The 18158-nt window shown below is 38.4% G+C and overlaps 1 protein-coding gene across 2 annotated transcripts; it reads left to right on the plus strand.

The window, feature by feature from the left end:
* Nucleotides 1-349: 349 nt before the first annotated feature.
* Nucleotides 350-14632, plus strand: si:ch211-216l23.2 (uncharacterized protein LOC565061 homolog). 2 transcript variants are annotated; one of them, XM_017439365.3, is made up of 9 exons: nucleotides 350-569; nucleotides 721-807; nucleotides 3462-3535; nucleotides 3785-3920; nucleotides 7897-8096; nucleotides 10462-10740; nucleotides 10837-11013; nucleotides 12191-12403; nucleotides 13706-14632. In XM_017439365.3, the coding sequence occupies exons 1-9, from the start codon at nucleotides 511-513 to the stop codon at nucleotides 13741-13743; spliced, it is 1263 nt and encodes a 420-aa protein (XP_017294854.1). In that variant the 5' UTR covers nucleotides 350-510; the 3' UTR covers nucleotides 13744-14632. The 2 variants fall into 2 exon arrangements, with proteins under 2 accessions (XP_017294854.1, XP_017294853.1); XM_017439364.3 differs by having other exon boundaries at nucleotides 12191-14632.
* The last annotated feature ends 3526 nt before the right edge of the window (nucleotides 14633-18158 follow it).

The raw sequence follows: 18158 nt of genomic DNA on the forward strand, positions 1-18158 counted from the left end.
GAAAGTGCCAGAGAATGAACACATTGGTACTGCAGTTCAAACAATCTAAAATTTGTATTCAGACATTAATAGTCATTGTACAAAGGTAAATTAAATTTTATTTTGAAGTTCTATAAAATTTAATTATTTTCAAAGGAACAACGTACATTAATCAACATTTAAATAAGTTGAATGTGAATAGACCTGAGGTATTGCATGTTGTCTATTAGAAGCAGTGTTGGCTGCACAGTCTGACAGCTACATAAAGAGAAATGAGAGTAAAATGTATATTTTTGGGTGTTGAGTAGTTTTTATAAACTACCTGTTCACTGTCAGTAATTATGGGTGTACCAATCTCTGACGGCAGGGGGCGCTAGCGGCTGACCGTCTTCCGCCTTCAACCTCATTTCCACCACCGCAAGTAAATTAATTGTCCTGGTGGGGGAACATCACAGAAATATTTATTTGCTAAGTGTGATCAAAAACAGCAGCATTTGTTTGATAAGTTGAAGCAGCAGTTTCGATTAAAACATGTCCTGGTTAAAGCCCGGCGCAGGCGGACGGAGGCCTTCAGGCAGCTCGAACGGAGGGTGAGTCTCATCGCTCCGGGTAGAAACATTAGCATTAGCAGTTAGCCTGCTAGGAAGCTATCAAATACTAAACATTTATTTTACTGTATCACTCATGTAAACGCTAGTTATTAGTAATACCGCTCTGAAAAAGCTTTTTGTTGTGTTTTAGTGCCCAGCAGCTCCGTTTATTTCGAAGAGCAGCTCCTTATCCAAGCAGAGAGGACAGAAGCGAAGAGCTAACCGATCCTCTGGAAAGGTACCAGTTTATACAGAAATAAAGACACCACTATAGTTTTAATTCTCGATGAAGTAGGTCATAAAACAGTGCAGGTCAAAATACAGCCGTCCTTTGGAAGCTTTATTCTATGACCATTTCTGTGTATTTTCACTGTTTAGGCCCAGTTTTGCTGGTGTAGATTCTCACTAATCCAGGATTTGGCAAACCCAAAAAAGTTTAAAAACCCACTACGAAGAAAGAAACTGGGCTTCTATTTTGTAGTTGAAGACGTGAATTTATCTGCATCAACAGAGCATCTCATGCAGGTTTTTTTTTTTCAGCTCTCCAGTTTTGAATTGAAAAATCCTATTAAAAGATATAAAATCATTAAAAGAGAAACGTCTTTAACTACAGAGCTGAGGTCCAGTTGTTGTTTTTGTTTTTTAAACTTTTTTAGATGCACAGTTTTGGTAACGATTTTCACAAGTTATATGACAACAGCGTGACTATTTATTGCATCTTACTTTGAGACAGCTGGATTATGAATAACTAATATGCACCGTCATGTCAGAGTTACTGCTTTTTAATCAGGGTTATTTGATAGGAAATGATGAAATATCGTAGTGTTGCTTTAAAATGATTGTATTTTCACCCAAACTGTCTTATGTGCTAAATGTGAGCCAGATTTTTTGCTCTGTGGGTGTAGGGGGTGCACTTTCTCAGCCACCAGGTGTGTGTTGTGATTGTCAAATATGCACACAGGTGGGGTGGAGTTCCATCTGGCAAGGTCTTGCTGGTCAGATCAAACTTTATGACAATATGTGGATATTTACGTGAAGAAAAAGGAAGGTGTTTTTTTTCAGTGCACAGAAATGCCAAAATATATATATATATATTTGGGATTTTGTAAAAACTATTGAACATATACCATCTAGACCCTAAAACTATTGTATAAATACCATTATTATAGTATATAACACTCATTATGTCCGTTAATCAGACATTAAGCTGCACACACCAACAGCCAATAACAGCCATCACGTTCTGACAATAACAAACGCATATCTGGTTTCTGTTGCAGGATGGTTCAAAATAAGAGTTTAATTTAAAAATTATAACCCAACATTACATCTCCCTTCATAGACACTTGGATTAATGCAGAAAGCTACTTTGGCAGTGTGCTTTGTGGAAAAACTTGCAAGATTGGTCAAACCCAATACACTGACCCCCCCATATCACTTTGCAACTCTGCTAAATCAATTTTATTGTGTGTTTTCTTCCTTAGTTTGGAAAGTTGTAGAGAAATTTGCCATGCTCAATGTTTACTGAGCACCTAATTTTTCTTTCTATTGTTTTAATGCATCAGCGAATTTCTCCTTAATTATCAACTACTGATGAGCTCTAAATCTTGAATGGGTGGCCCAATTTAAAAAACTAAACTGTTTTCTTTCATCTGTTTGAATGCTCTCTTGTGTGTTTTGTCCCATTTGAACTATGTATTGTCAGAGGAGCTGTTTAAACAGTGTTCTCACCTCAGCCATTGTCTCCAGTTCTACTTCATTTTCTGGTGGTGGCATATTGTGAATTGCTTTCACCTTTACAGGGTCAGGATTGAGCCCATTAGCTGTGAGCTTGTGTCCAAAGTAGTTGACTTTGCTGACACAGATGCAACACTTTCTGGGTTGAGCTTTTGACCTTATTCCCTGGTTCGTCAGAGCATGGCCCTGAGGTTGCGGTTATGTTCCTCCTTTGGTTTTCCCAAACAAAATGATGTTGCCTGCAATGCCAACCACTCCCCCTAGGCCCTTATATATTTCATGAATTCTCCTCTGGAATTCGTCTTGGGCAGACATGATGCCATAAGGAAGCTTGAGGAAATAATATCTGCCTTATACGATGTTGGAGTTGGTGAGCAGAGATGAGTCCTCACTGAGCTCTGGGATCCGATATTCTAAAATATTCTGCTCCAGCTAGCTTGTACGTTTTATCATCAAGCTTTGGCAGTGGATAGGGTGGCCTCATAATTGCTTTGTTCAGGGTTCTTGTGTCTAGGCATAGGCAGAGTTTATTTTTGGTTGCTCACATATTAAGAGTGCGTTAACCCACTGGGTTGGCTCAGTTACTTTGCATATTATGCTGTCTTTTTCCATGTTTTCTAGTTCTTGTTTCAAACAGTCTCTGAGAGCAAAAGACACTCTCCTTGGGGGACAGACCACTGGTGCTACATTGGTGTCTAATCTGGAACTGCACTCACCCTGAAATGCACCAATGCATTTGAAAGCATCAGACTACTCACTCAGGATGTCTGTCGGTTGGCTGGTGGTTTTTTTATTGCATGCAGTGAAAACTGCATACACTACCTTTTGAGTTCCAGGGCTGCATTTTTGTTCTTCATGTTCCTTTTGGGTCACCTGTGGTAAATGCAAGCGTCTCTGGAGTTCAGATGTGAAGTTTTTAAGCAGTCATTTTTAAATTGACAGTGAGTTCTTAGAGTTCACAACAAACAACACTTTTAAAATGAATATAGCTTTTTATAAACACATTCAGGTGGGGTTTTGTCAGCAGCTGTCTGGACACATGGGTCTAAAATTACAAGACTTTGCTAAAGCTTTCAAGAAATCATCAGTTCTACCAAGTCAGCATGACTCAAAACCCACTAAGCTTGGACAGATCTCCTTTTTTACTTCTTTTAGTTATGAAGAACTGGAACAGCTTCAAAATTATTCTGGTGGTGTAAAGTTCGAGGCGTACAAGCATCAGTCAAATGGTGAGATTCATTCTTTATACTTCATGAAACGTAAAACATTTGCCTAAGTTTTTTGTATCATATTTTTTAATATTATAAATACTCATTTTTTTCAAAAGCACATTATTGTATAATCTCAAAAATGCTTTTAAAAATTCTTATGTTGTTTGTCAAGTTTCCAAAACAATTTAATTTCTTTTTTTAAGTGAACACTTTTCTCAGACCACACTGTTTATCTCACATAATTTTCTTCCACATTTCTTGCCAAAGTCAACCCTTTAGTTAAGCCAGAGGTGGTCACTCCGGCAGACAGGCGTAAAGCTCTGTACCAGAAGTTCTACAAACAAGTTCAGGAGGAGAAGAAGTCGGCCGACTGCGTGGTCCTTTCTGTCACCAATAAGTGCCTGTGAGTTTTTCCAACTACAACGAGTTCTGCTGCAGTTTGACAATATTTTATTGAGTTTATTTGTGGCTTTGAGAGGTTCTAAGGATTTCTGGTTCCTGCTTTTAGTATCAAGCATGTGCTCATTTAGTCTAGACTGAATATTGCTGTTTGCTGCTAATAACTTTTCACACGCTTTTCAGTTTCTGTGTTAAGTCCAGAGAATTTTCTTAACTTTACTGTAAGATTTTAATGCATTTAAATGTTGTTCACCAGTCTAGTACACAGGAAAAGCTTTGGGATGTTTCTGGTGTTAGGTAACGTTATAGAAGCTTGATACAAATTCAGCAGGACTTCATCAAGTCAACAAACAACAAATATGATTAACTATAAAAACAGCTAGCCACTGCTGTTGTCTCCAAAATATTTGGCAGGGTTTTTTATACATAAACTCAGTGGACTTTGCACCAAACACACAATTCACAAATCGAGAAAGAAAGATTGAAGAAGCATAAACAGCACAAGAGCAAACATTGGACCTAGTGATGGGACTTGTGGCTCTTTTCCGGGAACCGGCTCATTTGGCTGAGCTTCAAAAAGCGCCATTTCTTTCGGCTCTCAAACGGCTTTTTGTTGAGTACTACAGGAGCTAAAAGAGTCGGCTCTGAATTGGCTCTTTTAGCTCTTTGGGAACCAGCTCAGACCCACTGGACCCATGTCTAATTAGACCCAGTGTACACAAAGAACAAAAAGTTGTAAAATAAATATCAAACATCAGCATGTAGGTCATTTTTTACAAATGGTTGACAAGCTAATTGTACTTAGAGTTAAATTAGTAAGGAAGTAAAATTGATTTACATAGCACCTTTTATAGATAGGATAACACAAAGTGCTTCACAATAAAAGAAAAGAAAAATTAGATTAAAAAAAAGTAGAATCAAGTTTGTTTAATTCCTGCTTAGAAATAAAGTCTGAACTATTTTCACACATCATGAAGGTTTTTTTTTTTCTGACTACATCTTGAAACAGAATTTAATTTCCTACTACACTTAATGACAAATCACAATATTATCATCAACCATTTTTCCAACTGTTTAACAGGTGGGGCCTTTCTTAGAAACTCATGGATTCAGTAGAAAATTATTTGTCCTCAAGAAACAACAATAAAAAACAACAATAAAAAATCTCAAAAGTTTAAAAAGAGTGAATCAACTTTTCTACATTTCATTACTCAAATCTAGTTTGATCATCCATTTATATGGATATTTTTGTCCAAAATAGGGTTGGGGAGGAGACCCCGGGGCAGACCCAGGACCTGCTGGGTGGATTTTATATCCTCTCTGGACTGGGAACACCTCGGGGTCCTACAGAACCTAGAACCTGTTGGAGAAATCATATGTTCTCTGGGAACACCTCAGGATCCTCCCGGAAAACCTGGAGGTCTGGGTTTCCCTCTTCAAACCAATTTGATCAAATCCTCTGAAAAAGTCTGTTTATTGTCATTTTGTTGCTGTTGAATTTGAGTGAAATGCTTCAAGACAAGACGCATAAAAAACAAGTTTGTGTAAAGTGCTGATACTAAAATATTACAGATTTTATAAATTCTCACAACAAAGAATGACAAAATGTTTCTACACAAGTGAAAATGATGAAGCTGTGTCGTCAGTGTTTAATAAACTCCTTTATTGCTGAGCAGCAAAACTTTAAAAATCTCTAAAAAATATGGTTTTTATTTGGGGTTAAGTGTGCCGCACAGCTTGTCTTCAGATTGTTGCTTTGCACTTTCACTCGATCAAAAATGTCAAGCATTTAGTTTTAATTAATGCTAGTAATCTAGAAAACACTTAACCTAAACTGACTAATTTCACAATTAATTTTTTATTCTTAAATAACTTTTAAACACCAAACATCTTAATTAAATAAAGCAAAATCAAAGATGTAAAACTGAATTTGTATAATTTTTTTGTTTGCAGATCTACACACGGCACTAAACTTAACAACAGATTTAAATACTTATATAAAATCTATTTTTAGATATGTTTTCTAATCATCTTGCATGTGAACAAGATCACATCATGTTTAAAGCTTCCAAGAGGAAGAAGAATAGAGGAAAAGCTTCATTCTTATTTGAATAATACTATATGTATTTATGCTTATATTTCAGCTAAAAGGTAAAGCAGCAACTTTTGTAACCATTGCAGTAAATTTACATATTTTCTGCAACACATTTTGCACCTGATGATTTTTCAGAGAATTTGGTTGAAATGTTGCTTTTTTTACATGGCGCTTCTTCAGAAAGTTTTTATAACCTTTTAGTTCTGTAGAACATCTGTGAAACTGCCTTTGTTGCATAACTTTTAACTTGGCACCAGTATAAGTTTATAAGTTGTGGATAGGCTCACACACAAGTCTGAGTGGAAGGTTTTATATGTTGTGTACTTGTATGTGATCCAAACTTTCCTTCTCCACCTTCCTGACATCATCAGGTGCAGATTACGTGGTGACAGACTCAACATAATGCTTTTAATTGCCCTCTTTACACTGTAAAAGCTTTTTTTATAACGTATGAGTAGTAATTGCTAATGTTGCATCAAGTATTTCTTCAAAGTTACATTTTTTTCTAATAACTCTCCAGTAGAAAAGTACTTCACCTTTTCCTGCAAAGCAAACACAAAAGGAGTTTTATCTTTGATTACAACCATAAAACTGCTGATACTGTTGCACAGAGGAAACACACGGCCACTCTGCTTTACTCTTTCAGCCTTAACCCTGAGCCCACAGAGGCTGCCGTGGAGACATTAAACTAAAATTAGATAAGAGTAAAACTCAGGAGGAAGAAGCCAGTAATTCTCCTTGATCATATACCCACCAACTTGAAAATAAACTGTTCCCTTTCTTTGCCACGGTTTCACACTGTAGCCATGAAGATGTTGCCATGAAAGAGTAGTTTTAAGCTTAACCCTCACAAGCATCATATGCCTCTTTCACACAGACTCTAATTCAGAAGTCCGGCTCTGCTTCACTCTACTCGGCTCGGCTCGGCTCGATACAGAATGCATCGTGTTCACACGGCCCAGTTTGGTCGGTAGCAGAGGAACGCCTCCTCATGTTGCGGGGGGCGGGGCGCTTAGCGCAAGTTGTGTAAACAAAGGTAGAGCTATGGACAACGTTGGCCCTGTGTTGTTGCTGTTTTTTAAACTTATGGGGATTCTCCTGAGACTTCAGGAAGAGAGGCGCAGTGGAAGAAATGCTCTGGATGCTGCGATTGTTGTGCGGAGTAGGACAGCTGTTATCTGCCGGAGATTTCAGGCTTTACAGGCCTTCAGCTGGGGGAGAGACGGCAGAAACGCTGCAGGGTAAAATAACGCTGCTGTTTATATTCCTACCTTCGCTCTTTATGCTTGCATCTGGCCACACCCACGACCAATGAGTGAACAGGAGCTAAGCTTGCACCGCCCATGAAGCAGGGCCGGCCTGGCTGGCCCGACTCCGAAGCAGGGACCAAGAAAGCAGGGCCGGCCCGGCTGGCCTGACTCCGAAGCAGGGACCAAGAAAGCAGGGCCGGCCTGGCTGGCCTGACTCCGAAGCAGGGATTAAAAAAGCAGGGACCGTGTGCAAAAAAATGCAGATGTAAACGCTTGCAAAGCGAGCCGAGTAGAGTGGAGCCAGGACCGTTAGGGTCCGTGTAAAAGGGGCATTAGAGGGCTTGAAGTGTTGTTCATTCTTGATAAAACAGCACGAGTAAATTTCAGCTCTAGAGATGATTAAATTAGGATGTCAGAAACAACTACATAAAAGTGATAAATGTCTGAGTACAAACACTCTTAACAAATTGTCAAACCAAGTAAGGTTACACATTTTACATTTGACAATGCCTTTATTACCTCTTAAACCTCAACGAATAAAAAAACATTTTCATTACAAGAACTCTCTGCTCCCCACAGAAATGGATCTCGTTACGGCACATCAATTTAACAAAATGTTTCTCTTCCTCTCAAAGGGATTACCCCAAATCGCTAAGACAGTGCTTGCAGGAGCGTGGCCTGTCAGTGGAAATGCTCTACCTTCAAGCGGAATCGGGCCTGACCCGGGCCCTGCAGGATGTTCGAGCAGATGGCTCCCCATTATGTATACTGGTGGAGCAGAAAAACATAGCTCTGTCCTCCTGCACTGTTATCATTTTCTCAGAATCCCTAAAAAGTAAGTTTCAACCCCTCATATTTTTTTCTAGCTTGCCCATATGACCCTCAGCTTGGTTTAAAGGTGGAATGCCATTTTTGTTTTCCTTAGTTTCCCAAACACAATCTCATATATAGACTTTCTGTAAAATTAAACAAAAATAACAATATTCACATTTTAACACTGACATAAAACTGGATTTCTCTGCTGAAATTTGCTACTTTATAAACTTTTTTTTTTAAATTAAATTATTTTAAAAGTCTTCCTAAGTGCACTAAATTTTTGCTGTGTTTAATCAAATGTACATTAGCTGTCTCCTGGTAAAATATCCTCTGGCTTCTTCTTGGATACTCAACGCATAACTCAGACATACTAAACATAAAGAAAAAAACAATTTATTACAGTTTGTTATACATTAACATTAAACATATGCTCCATATTTTTGATTAGGGGTCATTTTGTTCTGTAACATGCAGACTTTCCATCAAATAATCAGTTTTAAGACAACTGAGCACAACGTTTCCCTGTTTGCTCTTCCTCTGATAAATACCTCCTCATATGTATGTATATATATATACAGGGTTTCCCCCTGAAAAGAGGCTAAGCCTGGTGGTAGGTGGCCGATCGCCGGCTGACCGTCATTTAGTGAAAAAAAAATTATTAAAGTTGACAGGAAAGTTGAAAATATGGCTATTATTTGATATTGTAAGATATTTGTGCCAAATATTTACACAACTACAGTTTTACAAAAAGGCACTTTTGAAATACTTTTTTAAAGAAAAATACAATTGAAATAAATACTAATTAACTGCACCTAATTTGAATCCTAATTTAAGTCACATTTACAAATAAATTAAATTAACATAAATGAAAAAGTGCAAACAAAGCACCAACACACGTCTCACGCTGGGGGAAACCCTGCATCATCATTGGCGTCTGGTGAAATTGTGACAAAATGAAAAAGTTGTAATTAAAATGAAAGAAAAAGTATTACATTGTGCAAAAAAAAGAGTACATTTCATTTGACCTCTTGACCATACCACATAGGGCAAAAAGTAAAATGGCCCCTGTTTCTGGCTGTAAAAACATTTTTTTCAGGGTCACACTTACTGGTCAGTACCATATTTGCTAGCAAAGAAACTCAGATGAAGATATTTTTCCAGTAAAAAATCTTGTCACTAAAATCCTTGTACAATCCAGTTTAATGTATAGCAGTTAATTTGATTGTTCATTGCCCTAAACAAACAGAAAATAATATATATTGATGTTTGATAACTAGTTACAAGGAATCTGCCTCATAAAGCAGTGTCTCATTCCATTTTTGATTTTTTTGAACCACTTCCTCTTGTGAATTTAAATGTCTGGCCTTGGAGACATTTGGAAACCGAGGGGAAGAGGATACCCTAGGAAACAGGATTATCGTGTGAGCATCACCTGTTTCAGTGATGGCCATTATCTGTGTTCTTCTCACTTACAGATGCTTTGTTTTTAAAGGTAAAAAAATACTTAAATTTATGAGGTTCTTTGCTAGCACAGCTCATTCCCCCTTTTTTGAGTATACTGCTTAAAAATCTTCATTTGAAGGGATAAGTATTCCTACCCCCTCACCTTCCCCTGACATCACAAAAAGAAATGTGAATCTTCCCTTTCTTCTAAGCCTAACCTTCTAAAGGTAGAGGTGTAGGGCTAAAGGGTAGGTGAAAGGAGTAAATTAGGATTTGGCCTGAATCAAAGTTCATGATTTAACAATTTTTTAAACTTTGTGCGCACTTTTGCATCTGCCTGTTTAAAGAAGTTTGATTTAATAAACAGAACAAATGACCAAACTTACTGAAATGTGACTCAAAATACAATAGAGGTTTCCTCTCAGCTCTTTCTGTAAATAACATCTAATTTAATTATTGTAACAATCACATTAATTCTAGATGCCTGAGTAAATAAATCTGCATAATACACAAATAAAAAACAGATAAAAAAATATAAACATAACAGGAAAAAAAACACATTTTTAGTTTAAGAATTTAAAATTCAAACAACAACATGGGTGTCCTGTAAAAACTAATGAAGCAAAGATTAAAATATCACACACTGATTGATTGTCTTTAGAAGACATGTCTAAATGCATATCTTTATGCATTTGGATCCTCCAAAACAAACACACAAAAAATATTTAGAAATAAGATTCTTCATAAAGTGACACGTCTGTCCTCATTTACACAAACCTAAACTCAGATTGAAGTCTCTCATGTCCTGTCAGAATATAGAAAAAACAATTAGTTTTAGACCATTGTTTCCAGAGTTTTAAGGTTTTATTTCACCTCATCTACTTTCAGCTCAGTCCCCTGCCGTTTCACCACTAACGTTCCCCTTTGCCTCCCACCCCCAGTCCATCGCAACATGCCTAAAGACCAGGCCCTGGACTTTGTCCAAGCTGAGTATAATCGTGGACTCGTCAAAGAGTCGCCGTCTAAGGATCCTGCAGATATCGCAGCAGAGGCGTCCCAGCTGCTGGATGACTTCCTGGATCGCGAAAAAATTGCGCGGCACTCAGTTCCCTCAGAAACCCGACATCTCCTCATGCTGTTAGCTGAGGGAGTGCATCTGTACCCCGAGGAGATGGAAACCATCTCAGAGTATCTCAGTTCCCGGCAGGACCACTTACAAGGTAAAGCACTGCTCAATGAAGCAAAGCCTTTTACTGTGTTGGAATGACCTCCTCCAGCTTTCATGTCTGTTTTGTCTTCATTGTTTTTGTTCGAAGCTGTAGCTTTAGATACTGAGGAGGACAAAGCGGACATGTTACCCCCAGGATTGGGGAAACCACCTCCTTTGCTCCCTACTCCACCTGGACCTGCACAGTCTCAGTCTGCATCTTTAGCAGGGGGGTCCTTGATGGACCACTCCCCATCCCCACCTGCACCACTCCTGCCTACACCAGGTGGGACTGCAAACAGCATCAGTCACTTCTGCTTTAAAAACTTTACAGTCCATCCTGCTCCTGTGTCAAAGTTTAAAAAAAACATTTCTAATTATTTCTTCGATATGCACACAAAGTAAAGACTCACGCAGGGCATTTATACTTGATGCTTATGTTGGTGCAGCATTCTCTGAAAAGACGGGACAGCACGCTGCATAACCAGTCGAAATGTGGTTTAAAAAAAAAAAAAGAGAGCAGACCAAGCAGACGGTTGTTACACATCAAATATGGCTGCACGTGTTCAGGAGGAAGAGCTGTTGTATTTATGGCTGTGATACAGAGAGGATGTTTCAACTTAAAGCATTCAGTTTGACTCTTTGTTTCAAATGAAATGTTGAGTACATAAATGAAATTATAAGGATAGTTAGCTGTACTGTATTATTAGTTGTGATTGGCCCATCATAGCACTAATATTTCTATAAACACTCCTTTTTATCGGCTGCAGCAAAAATCTCCTTCTGTGAGTTTTGAGCCGTTTGATTATGTTTGTGATCTCTCACAGAGGGATCATAGAAATACTGATGCAGGCGAACCAGCTCCGCTAGAGCACCAAAATCATCCAGTTTGAATTTGCAGTCTGCGCGAAGTTACAAAAATTGGGAGGTGCACGACCATATGGCGCAACGCCACGTAGGGGATTGGTTAGGGTTATTGTGTCACTGTTAGCGTGTGCACCCTCACACAGTGATCAAGAATAAATTCAGCTTTAAAATTTTCACACTTTTCATTCACTCAAGGGAATGTCATTTACGTTTTTCAATATTTTCCTCCAGACTAAGAAACTAGCTTTTTTTTTTTTTTTACTTTGAATGTTGTATGTTTGTAGAAAAGTTTTTAAGCTTTATTTAGATTTTTCCTCCCAAATTTAAAATGTTCAGTATTTCAAACATAATATCTAAATATACTATAGTTAAATAGCTGTCTTTTTTATGCTAAAATCCACCCCAACAATAAAACTACCTGCTTGGACATGCAGTGGTTATTGGGGTTTCTTTTTTGTTCTGTGGGCCACAGTAGACTGGGTTTGTTTTTAATTTTTTATGTCTCAGTGGTTGTGATGTTCAGGTATTTATCGAATCTTGTCTTCTGCAGGACCTTTTAACAACCTTCAGTTCAATCTTTCTGCTCTGTTTTGCAGGCACTTTTCCTAAATCCAAACCTCCTCCGCTGCTGTCCTTGCAACAGCTTCCTGGTCTTCCTTTAGGGTCCCCAGTCTCTCGAGGTCCTCGCCCCAGTTTGTTTCGAGGGCCTCTCCTCCACCACGGCCCTCCACTCCACAGAGGCCCCCACAGGGACAGACTGCCACCTCCTTCCTTAAAGAGTTCTCGTCCTCCGCTTCTTTCTTCTCCAGGTAGATTGGATTGGTTTTTGTTTATATTAGTATCAGCCAGTGCTCAAATTGGGGAAAGAAAAGTGCCTGTACTTTGACACACCCCACCATCTCATTTTAAAGCACAACAATCATTATTTTATCACTCAGGTGAAAAATGGAAACTCTTCAGCAGCACTGGTCTTGAAGGATCTTAGTTCATGCTAAAGCACAATGTTTTAATTGGTTTACTAAAATTTCCGCCACATGCCCAGCTGTGCCCTGTTTAAATCGGAGGCCCCCAACCCCGGTCCTCGTGGCCCACTGTCTTGCATATTTGAGTTGTTTTTCTGCTTCAACACAGGAATCAAGGAAATGAGTGAATCACTGACAGGCTTCTGCAAAACTTGATGACCTTCGGAGAAGATAATGCAATCATTGTTTCGATTTCCTGTTGAAAGAGACAGGTAGCCAATCAGAAAGCATGGTGACGTAAGCACAGAGGGGATTCCAAAACAAAATTCAGCTGACATGGCGCAACCAAAAGTCCAGTGGACATCAGAGATGGAGGACTGACTCACTGATGTTTGTGTCATTTGTTTCAACATTAAAACAGCAAAAACTTAATCGAATAGTTAACCGGTGAAGCTTAATGAAACGACAGAACAGAAAACAATCAGTGTAACAAAGGTTAACATTGAATAAAACAGAACAACCCAACTCCATATCATAGTCCAGCAAATAGAGCCCCTGCCTTTTCTTTTTGTAACGTTTTTTTTATCACTGAAGAGAAGTCCACAAACTATCGCCATTGCTTCTAAATCGTCGGCCATATTTATTTACTCTGAATTCACGTATGGAATCACAGAGTTTTATGGGATTTCCTGTCTGGAATCTGAATGTTCATGAGTGGTGGTGTGTTGTTCCTGCTCTGTGGCTGTCCGTTCAAACATGTTTTACCGAACATGTGGTCTCTTAGGTTTTGAAAATCGGCCAACGATTTTCAAATCTTGCCGTGTGAACCAGGCATTATGAGACTGGCTTTTCTGCCAAGACAGAAAAAAAATCTTAAGCTAATATTTAAAGTTGATCAATGTTGTTGCAGCATACTGCAGCCTGACGTGTCCTAAGCGTAGTGCATTAAATGATGCACTTCCAATATGTTTTCAGCTTTAGGACAAATATGTAGAAATATCGGTGCAGTGTACCAGTGAGTAACGGCCCACTTCGAGCACTGGGGTCAGTGGTACTTTCAAAAGAATTTTAGGATTTTTAAGGTATCTATTTTTGACTTGAAACAGTGTAAATAAATGTAAATAATTTAATGTGTTGATCTTTTTGCAGGTGTCCCTCATCCCCGGCTGATTGGACCTCGACACTAAATAAATACTGTAAATAAAACATGTAGTGTTTTGAATATAACATTAGAGCAGGAAGTTCCTCTGCTTATGTTTTCATTATTCATTATGTATAGTAGTAAACCATGCTGAGCTACATTCTAATTGTTAGATGTGTTGATGTTGTCGTAGATGGACTCATGTATGATTGGCCGAAACGTTTTGAAGATCTCTCAGGCAGTCCTGAACGTCCAGTTTGCACCTTGACAACAAACAGTCCACATGGTTTTGTGATAACTTGTCTGCTTTGCTTTTTTTTTAAGTTGGTACCTAAAATTTCACAGATACCTGTGCAGGTGTAACTCCGCCTCTTGCTCAGGCAGCAGCTTCCTGTGATCCTGAACAGGAACAAGCTGACTAAGAAACAGGTGAATTGAATCAGAATTACTAGAAGTTAAAAATCTCTAAATTTAAATAATGTAAAACTAGAATGAATCACATTTCTGCATGTTCTGTGGGGGTTTTTACTTTTCCCTTTCCTAAAACGATATTCTTCTTGTCTGCATTTGGCTGAGACAAACATGCAGCCGAGTTTTTCTGTAAATCTGAAACTCATTTTCCTTTTTTCAGTGAAAAAATTCTCCTAAAAACTGGCTGTAATTAAATTTTTGTTTTAATGATTAAATCTTCACCTTGGTGTCCTATTCTTTTCAGGTAAAATGTAAATATGTTACTTGATGCTTCAGCTGAGATTTCTGCAGGAATGAAAGCAAAAATTATTTTTCAAAGAAAACCTGTTTTATTCTGAAATGGAGACTTTTGATTCCTCATCTTTTGTTCTAATTAGAAAGAAAAATGTGAAAAAGAACTTTGAAGTAAGTTACACACTTATTTTTGTTGTACTGTAAAAATAAACTCATTTTATGAAATTGAACTTTTGTACAAGTTTGTGTATAAATAATCAGTTTTAATGTTATTGGCAGAAAGCCTTGAGGTTAAGTTATTGAGTCTCACATTACAACAGTTTTACTTTGAATCTTTTTTTCTCCAGTTCAGCCTCAGGAAACTTTCTGTTTAAGCTAAAGCTGCTTTGTTGCTCAACTTTGGGGTGTCAAAAAAAGAAGTAAACTTTATTTGGTTTTTATTAAATGTGAATGAACCAAAGACTTTTTTGCTTTTTGGTTTTGTTGTTTTTTCTGTTTTCCTTCAAGCAGAATTGGTGCTAAAGCAAGTTCTCATATTTTTATTTAATGTTTTTTCCTAATCTGGCCTAAAAACATAAAACAACTTTAAAATGTTTTGTTGCCCCCAGTGTTTGATAAACTAATAATTTAGTTTAAACCTCACTGAATGGAAACAAAATGAATGAAACTATTTCTGCTTGATTCACATCAGTTCTTGATTTTAAAAGAAGGATTTTACTTCCATCATGGCAGCTCTTTCTGAGCTTGATCACATCTGTTATCAAAAGGTCAGAGTTCGTGACCTTTTTTGACATCCTTCATAATAATGGCACCAGTTAACCTCTAGATGGCGACAAACACCAACGCTTAGAGCAGAGCCTGAATCAATGAGTCATTGATCATACAGAGACAGGTTTTATAAGAAGGTAAAACTGATGCGCTGCAGTGCAGAAAGTCCAAACTGATAAAGTGACAAAGAAGAATGAATGAATGAATGAATGAATGAAGGGAACCCAATAAACTGAGAGAACAAATTAAATGCAGATGAGCTACAAGTCAGAGAAGCAAAGGGAATAAACTTGCTTCTAAATTAAATTAGTTGGTTGTTGGTTGTGGCACCTGCCCTGGTTCTGTAGAACCTGAATGAAAGCAGAACCTTCTCTAACCGGACTAGTCTTCATTACGGCCTCTGTCCTTAGTCCAGTCACCCGAACAATAATGCACAGGGGCATTATTAGGACACGCAAAGGGACTCATATGAACTCTGACACACAGTTTATGTTACATTAAATTTATAACTTACTAAATTTATATACCTGCATAGTCTTGTTTTAGAGCATAGGATTGTTTAGACGCTCTAAAACCTAAAATCAGTAAATTTCAGACTCAAATTGTACATCAGTAAATGAAACAAAGTGAATTACTGTCATAAATCTTACTTAGAACAATTTTGTAAACTCTTACACCGCTGACAGTTTCTCAATACATTTATTTCAAATCCTGTTTTTTTACATGCACAAAAAGCAGCAGCAAGTAGCTGTAGCACTTCCTTCAAGAACGTTATCACATTTCAGCTGGATTAACCATATGATGCAGAACTGATGGTGGTGTAAAGGTTTCTCCTGATATACTGTGAAACCTTTTCAGTTGACAGCTGGTCTCAGTTCTGTTCAGACTAGCCTTTAGCTCATCAATCCTTCCAGAATTAAACTCATTTAACTTGGCTAATTGACCTTCACCTGAACCCAAACAGACAAAAATAATCTGAATGGAATCAGTATCCAGTTTTTACTCTGAGTTCCTTGAAATGATTTTTTGTTTTTCTCACCAGTTTCCTTTTACTTTTGAAGCTTAGACTGATATCTGTAAAATAATGACTGTATTTCTTCTGAAACTGTTGCATAAGAGACATTACTGTTGTTACTGATAAAGTGCGAGTTGAAGCTGCTGAGACACAACAGGAAGATGAATCTGAATGTTCTCGTCCTCCTCCTCCTCAAGCTGCGAGGAGCCCATCATCATCTCAGGAAGTAATGGACAACCGTCTTCACCTCATTACTCCGGCCTACACAGCTGCTCTGATTGGACCCACAGTGTAATGTTGCCTCACTTCTTCATTTAGACATTTTTCTGAGGATTTATCTCTGATACAGAAGTTTAGAGGAAATAAAACACCAGTTCTTCTGTTTGGATAGTGCTGGTTTGGACTGTTATGCTCTCAGTTTTAAATAGTTATTATGTTTTAAAACCTAAAAACACAGAACAACTTTCAGATAATTATTTATCTATTATGTGAGATCAATTTCTTTAATAATTTCTCTTTGTGTTTTGAATAATTTTGTGTTCTCATAGAAACATTTAGAAGAAAAGTACTTGTATGAAAATATCAGTTTGTTACTATATTTTAACTTTTTACAGTGCCACGCTTCACCCAGGACCTAGGAACTTGTGGCCCTGTTCCATGGGCTCGACTCGGCCCTACTCGGGTCAACCTGGCATGAGTTTAGAGCCTTTCCATTAGGTGATCCCACCCGTTCCAGCCCGGTTCTTTAGCACCTCCTCGGCCGAGGTTCCAAGCGAGCCGAGTCAAGCTGAAGGTTTGAGATCAGTGGACTGCAGGCTGTTGATTGGCCAGGGGGCCACATCACTGGATGAGTCATTTTCAGCGACTGCTCTGTGGCATGCATGATGACAGAATATAAAATAAAGGTGTAGATCTCTGCAAAGGTTACAAAAATTTATTATCAAACATTATTGTAAAAGACAGAGTACAGGTGTCCTCACAAGAACAGGAAAATAATGTTTGTAATTGTTGCGCATGTGTCTGCCCTCCTATACACCCTGTGCCACTGCAGGCTTCTGCTGCAGGTACATCCCATGAGGTGTCATAGGTCTCCATGATTTTCACATAGATAACGAAGAGCACAAGTCCAGACTTTCGACTTCATGAGTTCAATGTTTTCTGTAGGTTTTTTTTTTTTCAGAAGGCAGCACAACCTTCCCTTCAAGCATTTTCTACAACCATCCACACTTGACTGAAAGACTGATGGCAGAACATATGCTGTTCTGCCATCAGTCTTTCTTTGTCATGGAAAGATTTTAAGAGCCAGTCTTGCAAAGGATAAGTCAAGTCTCCTAGGATCTAATAGCCAGCAGTCACCACACCAATGTCCCTGGTGTGAACTGGGAAGTGGTTTCACAGACTCTTGCATCATGGAAGCTCCCTGACAGTCCAGCAAACATATTCCAAAACAGCCCCTTTCCACCAACAACACTTTGCAGGATTAAAGAATGCCAGCGTTTATGGTTGAAATAGTCTGGGAAATTGTTGTGGTGCAATGATGGGTATGTGGGAGCCATCAGTAGCACCCACACAGTGCAGGAGACCCCACCTGTTCTCCAAATAAGCTGCAATCTCTTTGAATCTCCCTTCATAAGGACAAACAATTTGTGCCAGCATCAATAAAGTATGTTCTACAGAATAAAACACCTGCACACACTTGTGATGCTTACTCCAAACAGATACCCAGTGCTCTTGTACTCTGTGCCGGCAGAAAGCTTCCACAGTTCCATAGCCACTTCTTCAACGGCACACACTGGCAGACCATGACCTCCGTGTCCTCAACTGTTGAGTGTTTCACTCAGAACCCTGCTCCAACCAGAACCCAGAAACTCTGCTACCATACTCCAACCAGAACCTCTGCTACCATACCCCAACCAGAACCCAGAAACTCTGCTACCATACTCCAACCAGAACCTCTGCTACCATACCCCAAC

The sequence above is a fragment of the Kryptolebias marmoratus genome, linkage group LG11 (genome assembly GCF_001649575.2).
Source record: "Kryptolebias marmoratus isolate JLee-2015 linkage group LG11, ASM164957v2, whole genome shotgun sequence".
NCBI lineage: Eukaryota > Metazoa > Chordata > Actinopteri > Cyprinodontiformes > Rivulidae > Kryptolebias > Kryptolebias marmoratus.